The sequence below is a fragment of the Anneissia japonica genome, unplaced genomic scaffold (assembly GCF_011630105.1).
Source record: "Anneissia japonica isolate Jap-2015-1 unplaced genomic scaffold, ASM1163010v1 scaffold288121_len269371_cov247, whole genome shotgun sequence".
In the NCBI taxonomy this organism is placed as follows: domain Eukaryota; kingdom Metazoa; phylum Echinodermata; class Crinoidea; order Comatulida; family Comatulidae; genus Anneissia; species Anneissia japonica.
Genome location: NW_022752873.1, coordinates 123,716 through 139,582, shown reverse-complemented (window position 1 = coordinate 139,582; position 15,867 = coordinate 123,716). Strand labels below are relative to the sequence as shown.

Here is a 15,867-nt window from a genome sequence, read left to right as displayed (position 1 = left end):
CTCTTGTTGTGTGAGGCCCCTGTCTCTTATACAAATCTAGAAGTGAATAAGAGAAAGAAAACAAAGAATTCAATATTTCTTCAATTCTTTCAGGAACATTATTTTCCTGATAAAAAATGACAGCTTTCTTCTTCAACTCGTACAATTCTAGGGCATGCCGCTGAGAGGCGCCACAACCTGACATGATACCTGGTGGGGGAAAATATAGGACAATAACATTTTATTGAAAAAATAAGAACTAAAAAAGTAGGCCTAACACCACATGAATGAAAACCTGGTGAGCATACTATCCTAGGCTCTATAGGTAGGACTCCCTGCATAAAACCAGCAGCCTGGCTGAGGCAGTGGTGTTGCCACTAATTGAGTCGAGTTAGAGTATTAAGCCTAGTAACAATTGTATTTTATCAACTTTAGGCCTACATTTAAAAGTATTTTTCAAGTCTGAAAGTACCATTTCCAGCCATCCATCCAGAGAGGTCCCTATTTATTTTTAAAAATCTCACAGCCTAAGCCTTGTTTACATGGGCGATTGCTATCAGATAGGTAAAACTGATGATCTCCAGTCATGCGTCTACAAGATAAAAAATTTATCATTGTACCAGGAAGTCACATGATTACAACTGACCTGAAAAAAAAAGTGTGATTTACTGCTTGTTTTGAAACCCTTTGTCAAAAAATGTATGTAATTGATAAACACAATCATCACGGTGATCTTCTGCCGTGTAAACAAGGCCATTAATTAATTAATATGGAGGGAAACACCCCTCCCAAACCCTCCGCTCGGTCACTGGGGCCCTCGCTCAGGGTACAATGCGCGCTAAAGTTATCCTTATTTCCCTCACTCAGCACCCCCCCCCCTTTTTCGGACAGCTCAGGCCCCCACCCCCAGAAAGTGTATCCTAGGCCTATAACAGCCCCAGGGCCTACCTACTACTACTACTACTAGGCGTAGGGGCCTACTAGGCTAGCCTAGTAGTAGGTTTACCTAGCCTAGGCTCTGCTGCTAGCCTAGGCTAGGCCCCGTGCCCTAGGCAGCCTCCCTAAGAATACTTCCTTGGCTTAGGATTGGTCTAGGCCTATACAAGGGTCCTTGGTCTATACAGATCTAATAAAATCTGAGAGCAGTAGACCAGACCTAGCTAGGCCCGGATAACATAATAATCTAGGCTACCTTACTCAGCTCAGGCCGCCTGCCCCACTGATTTGTTGCAATCAGAGAAGTTGCAATGCACTTTCTGCTCACTACACACAGTATGCAGTATGCTGTTACTATGGTTATATTCACACACTATTATTTTTATCATTGCTTTTATTAACTTAAAATATTATATTCATTATAAATGGTGTTAAAATAAATTGCAATTTAATACATTTTCATAAATTAACAGTTTAATTTTGAAGAAAACAAATTTTATATATACATAAATAAGTACAGTATTAGAAATAAAATATGAGCTTATTCTGAGTCAAGGAGTCAAAGTTGAACTGTGTTGCCATAACAACACAACACACAAGGGAAGAGTCTCCCGACCGGAAATCGCACATGAGCTGCTGCTGCAATTCTCTCTGTTCATATGCTGATGCTACACAGCTTATGAAAACCAACATGACTAGATTTAAAAAAAATTTAGTTCGTCATAAGATTTACTAAACATGTCGGGTCTCGATTTAACACCACTTACTCGTGGAAATGAACAAAAGGGCCAGGGACAGCAGCAGAGTGAACTTACATTAACAACAAAAACAAATGGCATTGCTGGGAGGAGTCGTGGTTCGAAGAATCTCTCACATAAAGCGAAGGCAGAGGACGGGGAAGCTAAACGAAGTTATCGAGAACTTACGAGCACTCTTCTTTCAGAACCAGATGAATTTATGGCTGCTTCAATTGGGGACACATCGTGGCTAAAACAGTCGTTGAGAGACGGACGAGATCCAAATAGTTTTGATAGAAATGTAGGTGTTTGCTGTGTCTCTTGTTGTGTGAGGCCCTAGTAGGCCTAGGCCTAGTTTTATTTTTTTTAATGATGAATAAACATTTGTTTTACCTGAGTCAACAGTATTTCTTGCTAGGCCTAGGCATAGGCCTAACAGTAAAACATGAAAAGGATAGTATTACTAGGACTAGGCTAGGCCTACTGTTTATTGTTTATTTGTTTGTTCTTTGTACTGAATAAGCTGTACTTTATTTCCAGGGTTTGGCACCAGTTCACTTAGCTGCGTTACATGGCAGACTGAATTGTCTGCGGATTTTGATAGAAAAATATGAAGTTGATGTGAACCTATCAAGCAGCACTGGTTGGAGACCCATCCACCTAACCATCAATAATAGGATTGGCAAGCGGTCAACACAATGTCTTCAATACTTACTGGAAATGGGTGCTGATCCATCTGTGTAAGTAGAGGGTGATGATGCTGCAAGTCTCCTCTCTGCCACTTCCATTGAGTACTGAAATAAGGGGATGATTGGGTGGGGCATGATGGCTGGCTAAGGGAGAGGGGTGCTAGTTGGTAAAATAAGGTGATATGACATGATTTTTTGAATACAAAGAAATTTTTCTGCTAAAAAAATTCCAGTTGGGGATCACATTGGGGGTAGAAACCTTTTTGAGAGGCCAAGGGCATACACCCCCGTGTATCACAGTAGATCTGATTTGTCATTGCTTTCTTCCTATCCTCCTCAAGCATGCCTTATCTCAGCTCTCTTCTCACCCCTGTCACTTTCTATTTTAACTCAACTTTCTAAGCTGATATTGTAATAACCCGATTTGTAGTTTGAACTGCACATGCTCGTATCAATGTCAATCAACATAAACAAACATACATACACACAACGTAGGTTTATGTCGATTGACCTTGGATAAATCGGGATATACGCATATTGACTTTACATACATCCATAATTAAATTAAAGTAATTTAAATCCATAACCACATAAATTTTATCACAAAATGGTTAAAAACAATGGTTGTTTAAAATGTAAACAACCTGATCACTCAATCTTCAAATGGTTTTCCACAGGAGGATGCAGCACATATTTAAATATTGTATTCACATCTTTATAATTACTGTACTTCCACTTAGCATGAATGAAGATAGCTTGACTCCTGCTCACCAGGCCTCCATAGAGGGAAGTGTTAAGTGTCTCAATTTGGTGATCAATGCTGGGGGTCGTACAGACATCAAAGATTCTAAAGGTCATACTCCGCTGGACTATGCTAAAATATGGGGTCATAGGAAGTGTGCAAGGTAAACCGAATTACATTTAGATCATCATCATCTTTTTTTATCATCATCACATCTTATAATCCTCACATTCCATCATCACAAACAAATCAACCCTTCAATTCTCTTGATTTCTTCCACCCATTAGTGATCCTTTTTTTAAACATATTTTTGGGGTTTTTTTTAGAATAATTTCATCAAAAAACTGGAAGCAGGAAAAAGAGGAAGATGTTCTTGAAATGGAAAAACTTCAAGCATTGAAAAAACTTAAAGAAAAGGAAGATCTTCATCGAGAAGATGGGAGAATGGCAAATAAAGAATTCTATGGCCAACTGTCCTTTACAAATTGGCTAGACAGTAAACATCTTCCACCAAAAGGCACAGGACCATCTAAAAGGGACCGTAACCCAGTTCCATGGTCGAAGCAACCAAGAAAATACATTGATATTTGTGGCGAGTGGGTGACAAAGGATCAAAGAGGACTTGCAAATCCAAATAGCATTCGAAAGAATGAGAACCAGCCTCAATTGATAAACCTTCTCAGCAAACTCGATCAAAAATTTGGAACAGACAAGAAATCCAGCAAGACAACAGATAGAAAGTCCAATGGGCGTGGTCTAAAAGATGGAACACCACAAAAAACTGCCATTCCTCCAGAATCTGCATTCGACTGCGAGGAGGAATCTCCCAACTTACCAGACGAGATCATTGAGAGAGTCCTTTTTGACAAACCATCAGTACACACAAGACCCCTCACTTTCAAGTGCCACAACATCATTGATGAACAGCACAAGAAAATTTGGTCAGAGGATGATAAACCACTGGTGGAAATGTATGCTCATCTCTCAAACTCACTGGATTCATACATGTTTCCAAAAAAAGAAGTCAGTCCATCGAGCAGAGAATCATTGAATTTAGAAGCAAATATCGAAAAAAAATCTAGAAACATTTATGAATCAATGAAGCAAATCGCAAAACCCTATAGGTTTCCTAATATTACTGGAGAAGAATACAAATATCGTTTTGAGATACTTTAATCAAATAGATATTTAAAATGCTATTCACTATTCAGAGATAGTGAAATGAGACTTACTGTAAATCTTTGCCTTATTACTGTATGCGATTGATATAGTTTTCCAGTTGGTGCTGAATGTGGCCATTGAAAGAAAGTTTTTGGGGAGTATGATCGTGTGAGTGTTATAAAGATATCAAAGATGTAGTTTTGGTAAGTAGGCATGTTTTCATTGAGGGATGAGATCTTTGAGAGCTGATGATTGAGTGCATACTGTAAATATAATGATCTTACAACCCAAATTAGTTGTCTACACCAAATTTAATTACAAAGGCCCTTGTATTGCTAAATGTTGTGATATAAATGATAATGCACACAGATTATGTAATTTATTTATTTTTTTTAATAAATGAAATACAGAAATTGTTTATAAGAAATCTGATTTTTAATCTTGTTTTTAAAATTAACATCACAAATTATAGTTTTAAAGAACACCTGCCTTGACAACCCATAAAAAATTTAAAAAAAGATTAAACAAGCAATTAATATTAGATGTTTATTTTTTAAGATAATATGTACAGTACAGTAATCCAAATATGCCCTGTAATACAACAAAAACTTTCTTTCGAATTCAAACTATTGAGAAAACTACTTCCTAATTCTAAAATTTAAAAAAAAACATGTTCATTATGTGATGGTTTTTTTTATCATGTATGTGGCCCAAATTAGGTAGAGTATTTGATTTATGAACTGAAGCCACGCTTTCCGAACTACAGGTCACAACACATAAGTGGGTCGCCAACTTTTGCGTTGGGTCGTGAGCAGGTTTGAAGAATTTTTAAAAACCAGATTGTTAATTCATTTGTAATAATTTACACAGTTGATTTAAAGTCTTTAACAGATCTGGCATCTTGAAAACAGTATTTTAGGTAAACCCTTATTGGAACAATATTTTATTATATCCCCACAATGAATATCTTATATCAACTTACTGTACCACAACATAATTGTGTAAATGTGAACATTCCACTTTTGAAAAAAACAAGTACTTTATAGACAGACACAAAGTCATGTGACCTGTAAGTTTTTCCAAATAAATTTCAAATGGGTACCTATGCAAATGCATACAATATTGCAGCTAAAAAGCCACTCTCGTATTTTTGTTGGTTGATGTAATGGTAACCACAAGGCTAAAACTATGGTTTAATATATTAAAGATTAAAAATATTTTCTGCAAAAAAAAGCGAATTCTATATTTTTGTGATTTTGGGTCAGTCACACAAGTAATTTACCCAAGTCTTGTATTTCATTCTAAGCATCAAATATTAAAAGTTATTTTCCCACTGTGGCGAAAAGGGACAATAGTCAGTGGCAGATTTAAGGGGGCACCACCACCCAGGCATCCCAACTCAAATTAAAGTTTATGATTATGGCCATTAAAAGGTGCTGGCCATAATCATAAAATTTCGACAGCACCAAACATGGTGAGGCTGAGGTTGGTAGACCCTCTATAATTCTGTAAAAGTCCCTCCCTGGCACCCCCTACAAATTCCTGGATCCACCACTGATAATGTAATTCTAAAATTGAGTAGTCATTTTTAAAACATGAGCATCAAATTTCAGGGATCTTATAAAAGTCTCTGTGCAATTTACTATCAAATTATTAAATGGGTCGCGCCTAGTGTGGGAAATCACAACTTGGGTCCCAGGGAAAAAAAGTTTGTGAAGCGGGAAAGTGCAATGTATAAAATTCCATACATGTTACCAACACATCTCAATCAGGAAACGACAATATTTAAATTAATTGCATTTGTTAGTTTCATTAATTACTCTAAAAAGCTTGATTTTCAGTTTTTACTTCCAACTATGTTTAGAACACAAAGGATTTGATAAAATACTGAATAGCAATTAAAATATGAGGGTGACAAAAGAATTTTTAGACTTACAGAATTGAAATCATCCATGTTATAATAACAAAAGCATCCAAAGAACAGGGCATTACCAATGTTGCTTGTTGAAGGATAATCTACCATTATATATTAAACCAGTGTCATACTGGTAAAAGTATCATTTATTTATGAAAGTCTTATGTAGTGTCTTTTAACCATTCAGAATCGTTTGTCACGTTGTGGAATAAACGTCTCCTTGCAAAAATCAAAGACTGCCAGTAAACCATTGCGTTTGCTCTTTTTATTAAAATAACTGCTCACAACATCTTGTCCACCTATTCAAGAAAAAATTAAAATGAGAAAAACATCCTATTAAAAATTTCAAAATGATTTTATAGAATTCAAATTAAGTGAGTAAGATATTTGAAATTAATTGTTTTTTTCATTTAGAAAAGTTAGACAAATCTCCTAAATGGGAAGATGTACTGTATAGCTGGTAGCTTCACAAGAAAAGTACTGTATTGTCTAAATTAAAAAACTAGTGTTAAGGTTTAGTACGACACAGAAAAAAGAAACACAAAACAATATATAGCTTGTGCCAGAATATTTATATTCTCAGCCATGCACTACCCACCTGATTGACCACGTCCAACAGTGGTAGCTGTAGTCGGTAACACATTATCATTTGCTGACAAGGAAACGAAAAATGCAAATGGTACTAACCACAAACATATTGTAAAATAAGCAAGAACCTGCAAAGAGAAGGGATGACAATTTTTTACCTGCCACTTTAAGTATGTATAAATTCTATATCAAAGAGCTAGTATATGGTAAGATTCTGCTTGGTTTTCTCAGGTTTGTTTGATTTTTTGACAATTTCTCTGTAATTAGTAGCAGGATACTTATTGGTTAAAACAAAGTAATTTTTCCTTGGCATCTTAAGCAGCGCTCTGGTAACATGTAGTGCAATAAAAGTGTTTAACTATACCTCGGCAAATGGGTACCATTCCTCAGTGAAGTGCTGGAATGCTATGTAGTGATTGGCAAACAGCATAACTGATAGCAAAAGTAAAAAGAAATATAATTAATAACAAGCTACTTATAATACCGTACTAAAAACTTACAGAATTATTTTTAGGTTCAGGTCCCTTAGTACAACGTAATTCATTCCAGTGGGGATCATGGGTAGGAGACACAGGATTAATGGATGTAGTAATGCAAAACATTTTCGCCTTCCAATCCCAATTTCATGGACTCAAATCAATACTATCTTCATGAATGAAAACAACTTCACTCTGCTGAAGTCTTAAAAAGACTTGGACATCAAATGGCCAAGCATCATATACTAAGACAACAAGGGTCTCTGCCTTGCCCAAGACTCAAAAAGGGACTCGGACATCAAAGGTTAGAATGATAAACTTCCCACTTCCCACAGCACCGCATGACAGGATTTTAGGTGAATCACAGAATTCAGTGTTTAGTACTAGATAAACAATAACAATAATCAATAAATATAACTGAAAAATTATCTTAAATATAATACACCTTAATATTAAATATACAGTACACACCTTAAACTATTGACTTATAAATCTTTGAAAGCTGTTTTCTCAAAACTATTTTTCTTATATCCAATGAATGAAATATTCATAACAATTTCCATCAAATAGACACTTAAAATTTATTATATGTTAGAATTTCAAATACTTACTGCAACTGATAATGAAAACTGGTGACATAACTTCAATATATGGAAAGTTTGAGAGAAGTAAGGAATAAAAACAGGTAGAGGCAAATCCTGTGAGAGTTAATGATTTTGGCATGTCTTCAAAAAGAATCAATCCTATGTAAACACATACGGTACTCTGCAAAAACAAACATAAAGCAACATTTAAAAAAAAATGCTGTATGTGGTATGTATACGGCAAATGTAACAATGACTCTATGCAGTAGGTATTCTAAGGTGTCACCTGGATTTAAAATATAATTGGCTTTTTTAATTTGCAAGGACAACTTTGGAAAGAAGCTTTGGCTTTATTAAAAAATTATCAACGTATATGTTTCAACCTTTTGTAACGAAGCATCTAAGTGACAGAGTGAAGGTGACACTTTAGTCCTTATATTCACCTCCACCACCTCTACTGACACAAATATTGTATAAATAGTCAAAAAGACTGTTTTTAAGTTAATGAATCTGTCAGCTGTCAATGGACCTTTCTGCTAGGCCCAGTCCCCTTAGATACCGTTGCTATGGTCCCAAAAAAAAGCATAGACGTATGTAAACACATGCTTTTGTTGGACAACACACATGTATCCCTGATTGGTCAGTTATTAAGTTTGATTGGCATTCTGCAAAGGTCCATTACAATGTTAGTAAAGTTTACGCATTTTAAGAAGCAGTTCCACCAGAGTTATTTTGGTTAGAAAATATTCATCCTTTCCTTCTATGAATGCTATAAATGAAAATATCCTGTGTTCATCAACCTGCGACTGGCTGTGAATCATCAAGGCATGAAGACGTGGGACATCCACTTTTAGTCCACTTACAATAATAAGCCACTTGATAACTTTCTTTGCCATTACTGTGTATTCCTCTACCAGCTCCGCAAGGTAGTACAAACCAGCAGCTGTTGGTAGAAAGGTGACAGTACAGTATTATTTATTCTGGTATGAAAATGTAAATATTGGCAGCCAATTATAATGAATGGCAGTGGTGGATTCAAGGGGTTTTAAATTGCAAACAATAAGAGAAAAACATGTTTTTTTTTAGGTCATGAGAAAAAAAAAATTCCTGTGCTATGACAAGATTTTAACCCCTGACCCTAAAATTGGAAGGCAGTCATCTTAACGCTAACCACAAAGCTACATTTCAACTATTAGTGTAAATATCATCTCCACCCTTCCCGTCCATCACCCTAAGGTTTGGAATAAAATTATTTTGAAGATCAAAAGTTGATGTGCGCAGAATCTCATCTCATGTCCTATTTTGGTCCTGGAACAATAACTAACCGCTGCAATGGTAATTTGAAAAGAGTGTGGATATTGTTCCGACAACGTAAATCTGAGGTGTTGACTGGTGGAGTTGGCATGGCCCTTTCCTTGGCTTAAACTTCAGTCTTGCAATCTTCGTAAAGCACAACAGCATGCTTGAAGAATATCCGTATTGAATTAAAAAAGCAATAATTCATGCATAAATTCAAAATGATGTCTTTATATTTCGGGGGGGGGGGGGATTAGGTGCGACAGGTGCACACGCACCCCCCACAAATTACCAAAAACGTCCACATTTTCGAGGGTAAAATATTAGGCTAAATAGCAGAAATCTGTTTTCATAAAGTGGACTCACCTTATGCATGAAATTACATAATTTGGACCCATTTTTAAAATGTGGACCCATTAGAAAAATTGTGTGGGGCTGTCCCAATAGCTGGCTACTGCATTGCTCTCAATCTGTAAAATCCTTCCTTCCCCCCCCCCCAACCTCATATCAAGTTCCTAAATCTGCCACTGACAGTGGTATTTCCTCCATTCATGAAATCCCTCCCTGGCCTTTCATCAAATGCCTAGATCCGCCACTAAAACTGTATGCATCTTCAGAAATCGATTAAGTATGACCTCAAATTATCAAAAATGTCATCGACTCTCAAACTGTAAAATTCCTTCCCTTTCCCCCTCTATATCAAATTCATAAGTCCACCACTGACAGTGGGGGATTCAAGAAGCCCAACTGAATCTAGTTCCCCTCAATTTTTAAAAATAAAAAAAAAGAAATAAAAAAATAGGGAAAAAAGAAAATGATATTCAAATTGTATAAGAGTGCAATTTCTGGCCATTTTGAAGGTGCCATGGTCATAAATTTTCTTCCCTCATCCTCAACCATAGTGGGGCTGAGGTGGTATTTCCTCCATCTGTGAAAGTCTCTCCCTGGCCCCTCTTCAAATTTCTAGATCTGCCAATGAAAACCGTATATGCAAATTGATTAACTAAGACCTAAATTTATCAAAAATGCCTGAGCTCCGCCCCCTCGATCCCAGCAGGATCCCCTCCCCCGCGCCCCCAATTTCTACAAATTCGCACCCACCCAATAAAAATCCTGCGTACTGGTAACTGGCCGGTTTTTATCTAATCTTTGAATATACCCAAATAGTTCTACTACTAGGCCTAGGCCCAGACTACACTGGAGTCGGGCAAGTCGTAGGCCTGTATAAATAGTACTTAGTACAACAAACTAGAACAAATGCTCTCTACAACGCCGAATACCCACAACGCCAACACAACATTAACACAACAAGCCAGGCCTCCACTCCAGGCTTCATTGGCATGGATGCGGCCTTCGCTTGCCTTGATTGATATGGACTGCAGGCCTAGCATCATTAATAATACACTAGGCCCAACAAAATCGTAATTTTATAATAATTGAAAATAAATGCATACCTAAAGCTAAGGTTACGAAGCATACTTGAACAAGTGTTGCAACCCAGCTTAATATAAATAAAAACCACATCTCTCCTAATTAATAATTTGTCGTTTTTTTGGCTCCCCACCACCAAGCTGTAGACGGTAGAGGGAGGTGTTCCCATAAAATTGTAGAGGCAGCGCTGCTGCTCTACGTCGATCGTCTTGAGCTCGGCAGCGGCACCCAGCAGAGACAGCATTTTTTCATTAATTAGTAAGTAGTCCGTTATTAATAATTTAGTCTGTTATTAATAACATTATGGATTCATCAAAAACCGGAGTTTTCTGTGTTCCAGTGTTTTGCATAATAACTGGTGCAAGCCGAGGAATAGGTCGTGCTATTGCTGTACAACTTTCACAGAAAGTTGGAGAGAAATCACAAATGGTCATTACAGCAAGAAATACCCAGTGTCTAGCTGAAACCAAACGACTCATTGAGTGTGTTTCACCGGCGGTGAGTGTCAAAATAGTAGCTGGCGACCTAGGAAATTCTGCCGACTTGAAAACACTAATCGGCTCCATCTTTAACGATGTTGAACCAGCAGGATTTCAACATGCGGTTTTAGTGCACAATGCTGGAACTCTTGGAGATATATCCCAGAAAATTTGTGAGATATCCGATGCCGAGCAATTGCAAAAATGTAACTTCGAAAACGTCACATCTGCTCATCTAATTACTGCAAGATTCTTAACCGTTTTTACGAATTTTCAATGTAGAAGGCGAACTGTAGTTCAGATAAGTTCCTTGGCAGCCGTCAAACCTTTTGCTACATGGTCCATGTACTGCGTGGCCAAAGCCGCTAGGGATATGCTTTTTGGAGTTCTTGCACAAGAAGATACCAGTGTTAGAGTTCTTAGTTATGCTCCAGGACCCATCAACACAGATATGTTACATAAGATCGCAACAGAAACTGGAGATGATAGTGTACGTAACATGATGATGAAATTATTCAAGGAGGGGAATGCTGTCAAAGTGGAAGACACCGTTGCCAAATTGCTAACTATTTTGGAAAGGGATGAGTTTATATCTGGTGCACACATTGACTATTATGATTAATTTTTGAATAAAACATGGTTTAGAATATTACTTCTTGATTAAGAAAAAAATCAATTCCTCCACGATTTATTATTCCGTGGATTTGGAGGTTCCTTAGAAAAAAAGTCTGTCCGAGTATGTGTCTCGCTACTTTTTTTATTAAACTTTTAGCACACCATGCCAATCAGTGAACCTGCTCACTTTACTAATTGGCAATCCCTTTAGATCATAATTATACACACAAGATGCTATACATACTGTGGACCATGGTCTCATTATATGAGACTTAGGGAATGAAAACTAATATGTTACTTTATGTAACAGCAATTAGACTCTGGGATTGGAAGGCAAGCATCTTATTTGTAGTGTAATATAGTTTGATTTATAGCGCTTTATACTGAAGTCTCAAATCGTTAGAGGTGTGGACTAGCTTGTACAATGTCTCGTCTGTCCACAACTGGGGCTGTATGAACCAGTACACTGGGGTAACCCCCCATTTAACTGGCCACAAGCTATTCAACTTACTCTAAAAGGCGAAGTACTACAGGACACCAAACTTGGCCTTATAAGTAATATTCTAAATTATGATAATGACACGGACAATGATGCCATGAATAGTTGCCAGAAATATGTGTAGATAATATAGTCAGTGCTAGAGAATCCAAATTTGCAGTTAACAGGCGTAGTTTCACCTTCAACTGTTAACTCTCTATACCTGTTGTGTGAGTGAAAATGGTTCACTTCAGCATGATCTGGATAATTTTTAATTTTAGTGCAAAGGACATCTGTTAAAGCTAAACTCTACCAACGTCAAGCCCTTGGAGGTTTATATTGTTATTGGTCATGATCCCCCTCCATTATATGACCAAGGCTATGTTCTTGGTATTTGTTTTGATAGTATTTATTGTATTATGTCTGCAATATCTTCTGCAATTTATTTGCAATTTGGTCCCAAGGCTACAGAGTGAAATAAAAAAAATGAAATGAAATTCTTGGTGTTCTATCAATTTAAGCTAAAAATAATATTATGCTTTATGGTTAAGATACAAATTATAAAATTAATTTTATTATCATTAGCATTGTTAAGCCAATTAAAAGGAGGCTTTTTTGGATCATCAGTTAATTTAATTATTAACTAGTAGCCTAAATAAGATTACCACAATTTAAAAAAACAAATGAGGCAACAGAAAATAAAGAAAGCAGGCAGATCCAAATTTAAACATTGGTATAGGTGTTTAAAAAAAATTTGTATTACATGTCGGTTAAAACAATGAATGAAGAGCTATTTTGCATAACAGGGGGGCTTCATCCCCCATCGGTCTGGTCAAGTGCCGCCCCTCCCCCCCCCCCCCCCCCAGCGGCCAAAGCTCGTCGGACCACAAAAAAAAAATAGGCCTAGTTTTCCCATCCCAGTCATTTCCGGCCATCTAGAAGTCCCAATTTAAAAACAAATCTCATTTTGGGAAGAGGGGACATCTCCCGGATCGGGCCTTTGGCCTTTAGATAATGCTGCCCGCTATAGTTACACCCATAAATATTTAGGCCCCCCCCCCATAAATTATATCCTAGAGCCGCCACTGCCCTGACATAATGTAGTGTCATCACTTGGTTATCTTGGTATTTCATTTATGACCTCTCTGTGTTTACTATTTTAAAATCTTTATTTGTATAAAAAGCATTACAAAAAGGAAAATAAAATTAGGAGACAAAAGGGGCAAACCAATTACCAAATAGTACAACATTTACAGTAATCATGGATGCCAAAAAATATGAGACAGGCTATATCAAATTTGCATAACATTACACTGAAAAAATAGGGTCATAACACACTCTGACCAGGAGGTGCAAAGAGGGTGCTCCACTGTGGTTTTTATTCAATAGAAATATTCTGTATTTTGTAATGACTTGCTGAGTTTAATTCTAAAAAGTTGTCCTTATCATTTAGCATTTGATACTGTACTGAAAAAAAACCAGAGTTTTTCTGTTTACAAAACCTGGTCTATACACGCATACAAAGAAGTGCATAAGAAAAGGTCAAAGCAAGACCATTATATTTTGAAGTACAGTATTACTAAATCAAAAAAAGGAAAAGAACACTCATTGTATGCAGTGCAAAATTTTTAATGATCTACCTTAAAATAAAATTACAAGTTAACCATAATGACGATATAAAACATGACATGATATGTTATATATTAGTTTTGAAATATTGCTCTTACCTAAACTTTATGCTTTATATAATAACAATTTACTCTTTAATGTTTATTTCTTCTTGTGATTGTCTAACATGATTGTGAACTTACTACAGTACATGATGAAATGTCTGAATGATATTTTATTCAACCATCAGGTATACACAATATAAACATTACTGTACTGTATACATCATACCATATACAATTTAAGGAAAGAATTAGAGAAAATATTTGTTACTTCATTGTTTACTTTTCAAGAAATATTTAATATGGTTATAAATTTATCATGATAAAATGTTTATGAATGATAATATAATTTTAATGAACATATTTATTATGTAATAAACTAAACATTATACAGTATTTATGAAAAATTATGAATAATTTTATGATTTTATTACATGAGAAACAATAAATGACCTTCAAAGAGCAATAACAGTAAATGTTTCTACTGCAAGGTTATGTGATATTATTTTAACTATCGCAAATATTAATTTTGAAATGAAACTTAATTTTTAGTCTCAGAGGCAGCACTCCGAGATTAATAATCACTTATTCAACAGAGGCTTCGCTGGCAGTTGAGGGCAGCTTCATCAGACGTGTGTAAATGGGGTCAAAGAGTATAGAATTCCAGTTCTATACTCTTTGATAGGGTATTAGAGAGCTTTCGATTGCACGACGACGGTAGGACGTAGAACATAATGACGTCACTAAAAGTCATCTGCGCATGCGGGAACGTTAAGGTCACCTCGTCGAGTAGATTCTGGAACGCATTTTGGCCAAATCTACGTATGCAGAGAACGTAGGACGCCAGGTAGGAGGGTCACGCATGAGTGATTCCGTTCTGGTCACATCGTCGCACAAAGTGAAAGCTCCTTACTGTATCCCTCAACTGCTATTTCAACCATAATCAATAGACCATCGGTGTTCTCACTTTCCATTGCTACCTCCTGCATTTTGTACAAAGTTCATTGAGTAAGATCCTGTGTTTGGGTCTTGGTTAAATTGGAAATTGCTAGTTGAGAGACCAAATGGACGTAGCACCATATTTCCAAGATCCTTCAGTTTGCCCATCATCTCCTCTTTTAATTTTTCATTGCGTTCCTTGATAAGATTTGGTAACCGCTGCAAGAATAAGATATTAATCTTAAAATTCACATTTATTATTGATATGATTAATAAATACTGTTTAAAAATAATCATTATAATTGATAGGAATATGAGTAATAAATAATATAGTTCAACATCGTGAGCCATACCATTCCAACAAACAGTACGTCAAGCAAAAGTAGCAATTTGAGAGACGAGTTGAGATTTTTATTTAACACAAGCTTTTGTATATAGACAGTACACTTCCAAGCAGGTCTATGAAAAGTCTTATTTTATGTCCATAAATAGGAAGGACATTCACGCCTATATCCTGTCCAATTCCTTCCCTTTTTATCCTGGTGTGAGAAGGACAAGCAGACCTGCCAGCTGTCCAATTTCTTCCCTTTTTATACTGGAGTGGGAAGGACACGCAAACCTGCCACCTGTCTAATTATTTCCCTCTATAAACTGGATAACTTCATTGTCTTGTATTAATTTCCTTACAATGTAAATATATTCTAAATTAAATTATGTAAATATATCTTCTGTTTAAAAATCAAATGTAGTATTGTCTAATACTTTAAAAACTGGAAAGCTTATTTGTATTGTTTTCATTTCAATGAAATGTAAATATATAAAAAATTAATAATGTCAATATTAGCATTATTGTCTAATTATGTGCAATAAATTTTCTCCAAAGCAATTGCCAAATGGGCAAAATAAATTAGATTTGCTTTGAAAGATGTAATTTCAATTAGAAACCACACTATAGTGTCATGTCAACAATGAAACATAATCTATCCTGAGGGGAATCTTGAGATAATAAATAGTATGTAATATTAATTACATTACATTAACATTATGCCGCCACACCCACCTCCTCCCCACCATGGTTGGTGTAAATAAGTGTTAAACAATCGAGCTCTCCTTTCTCTCATTGCTGGATTGCCACTGATCTTATGGGTGAAA

General features: G+C 36.1%; 5 protein-coding genes across 5 annotated transcripts in view; 2 read left to right on the top strand and 3 right to left on the bottom strand.

Annotated features, from left to right (window-relative positions):
- LOC117122367 (enolase 4-like) overlaps nucleotides 1-1,269 on the bottom strand; it is an 8,494-nt gene extending 7,225 nt beyond the window's left edge. The window contains exons 1-3 of the mRNA XM_033267918.1: nucleotides 1,172-1,269; nucleotides 452-571; nucleotides 19-189 (exon numbers count right to left, since the gene is read on the bottom strand). Coding sequence (XP_033123809.1) covers nucleotides 19-189; nucleotides 452-464 — 184 coding nt within the window. The 5' untranslated portion in view covers nucleotides 465-571; nucleotides 1,172-1,269. The remainder of the gene's footprint in view (nucleotides 1-18; nucleotides 190-451; nucleotides 572-1,171) is intronic.
- Nucleotides 1,270-1,499: 230 nt separating this feature from the next.
- LOC117122389 (ankyrin repeat domain-containing protein 53-like) lies at nucleotides 1,500-5,193 on the top strand. Its single transcript, XM_033267940.1, has 4 exons — nucleotides 1,500-1,953; nucleotides 2,193-2,392; nucleotides 3,082-3,246; nucleotides 3,410-5,193. Exons 1-4 carry the CDS (start codon nucleotides 1,654-1,656, stop codon nucleotides 4,257-4,259), a joined length of 1,515 nt encoding a protein of 504 aa, XP_033123831.1. The 5' UTR covers nucleotides 1,500-1,653; the 3' UTR covers nucleotides 4,260-5,193.
- LOC117122393 (protein TEX261-like) lies at nucleotides 4,661-10,713 on the bottom strand. The gene is made up of 6 exons (XM_033267943.1): nucleotides 10,558-10,713; nucleotides 8,671-8,750; nucleotides 7,835-7,988; nucleotides 7,112-7,179; nucleotides 6,758-6,875; nucleotides 4,661-6,458 (listed from the first exon to the last, which is right to left on the bottom strand). The coding sequence occupies exons 1-6, from the start codon at nucleotides 10,625-10,627 to the stop codon at nucleotides 6,343-6,345; spliced, it is 606 nt and encodes a 201-aa protein (XP_033123834.1). The 5' UTR covers nucleotides 10,628-10,713; the 3' UTR covers nucleotides 4,661-6,342.
- LOC117122392 (sepiapterin reductase-like) lies at nucleotides 10,695-12,929 on the top strand. Its single transcript, XM_033267942.1, has one exon. It carries the CDS (start codon nucleotides 10,838-10,840, stop codon nucleotides 11,633-11,635), a length of 798 nt encoding a protein of 265 aa, XP_033123833.1. The 5' UTR covers nucleotides 10,695-10,837; the 3' UTR covers nucleotides 11,636-12,929.
- Nucleotides 12,930-13,709: 780 nt separating this feature from the next.
- LOC117122390 (tetratricopeptide repeat protein 1-like) overlaps nucleotides 13,710-15,867 on the bottom strand; it is a gene marked incomplete in the record, with an annotated part of 11,746 nt that continues 9,588 nt past the window's right edge. The window contains 1 exon segment of the mRNA XM_033267941.1: nucleotides 13,710-14,934. Within this exon segment, the coding sequence (XP_033123832.1) occupies nucleotides 14,740-14,934 (195 nt within the window).

Excerpts from the sequence above, each read along its gene's own strand:
- LOC117122389 (XM_033267940.1), top strand. The coding sequence starts at position 1,654 with ATGTCGGGTCTCGATTTAACACCACTTACTCGTGGAAATGAACAAAAG. Across the intron at positions 1,954-2,192 it reads CAAATAGTTTTGATAGAAAT|GGTTTGGCACCAGTTCACTT; the intron begins GTAGGTGTTTGC and ends CTTTATTTCCAG. Across the intron at positions 2,393-3,081 it reads ATGGGTGCTGATCCATCTGT|CATGAATGAAGATAGCTTGA; the intron begins GTAAGTAGAGGG and ends ACTTCCACTTAG.
- LOC117122393 (XM_033267943.1), bottom strand. The coding sequence starts at position 10,627 with ATGTGGTTTTTATTTATATTAAGCTGGGTTGCAACACTTGTTCAAGTA. Across the intron at positions 8,751-10,557 it reads CTTCGTAACCTTAGCTTTAG|CTGCTGGTTTGTACTACCTT; the intron begins GTATGCATTTAT and ends TTCTACCAACAG. Across the intron at positions 7,180-7,834 it reads AGTTTTCATTATCAGTTGCA|TTATGCTGTTTGCCAATCAC; the intron begins GTAAGTATTTGA and ends TTTTGCTATCAG.
- LOC117122392 (XM_033267942.1), top strand. The coding sequence starts at position 10,838 with ATGGATTCATCAAAAACCGGAGTTTTCTGTGTTCCAGTGTTTTGCATA.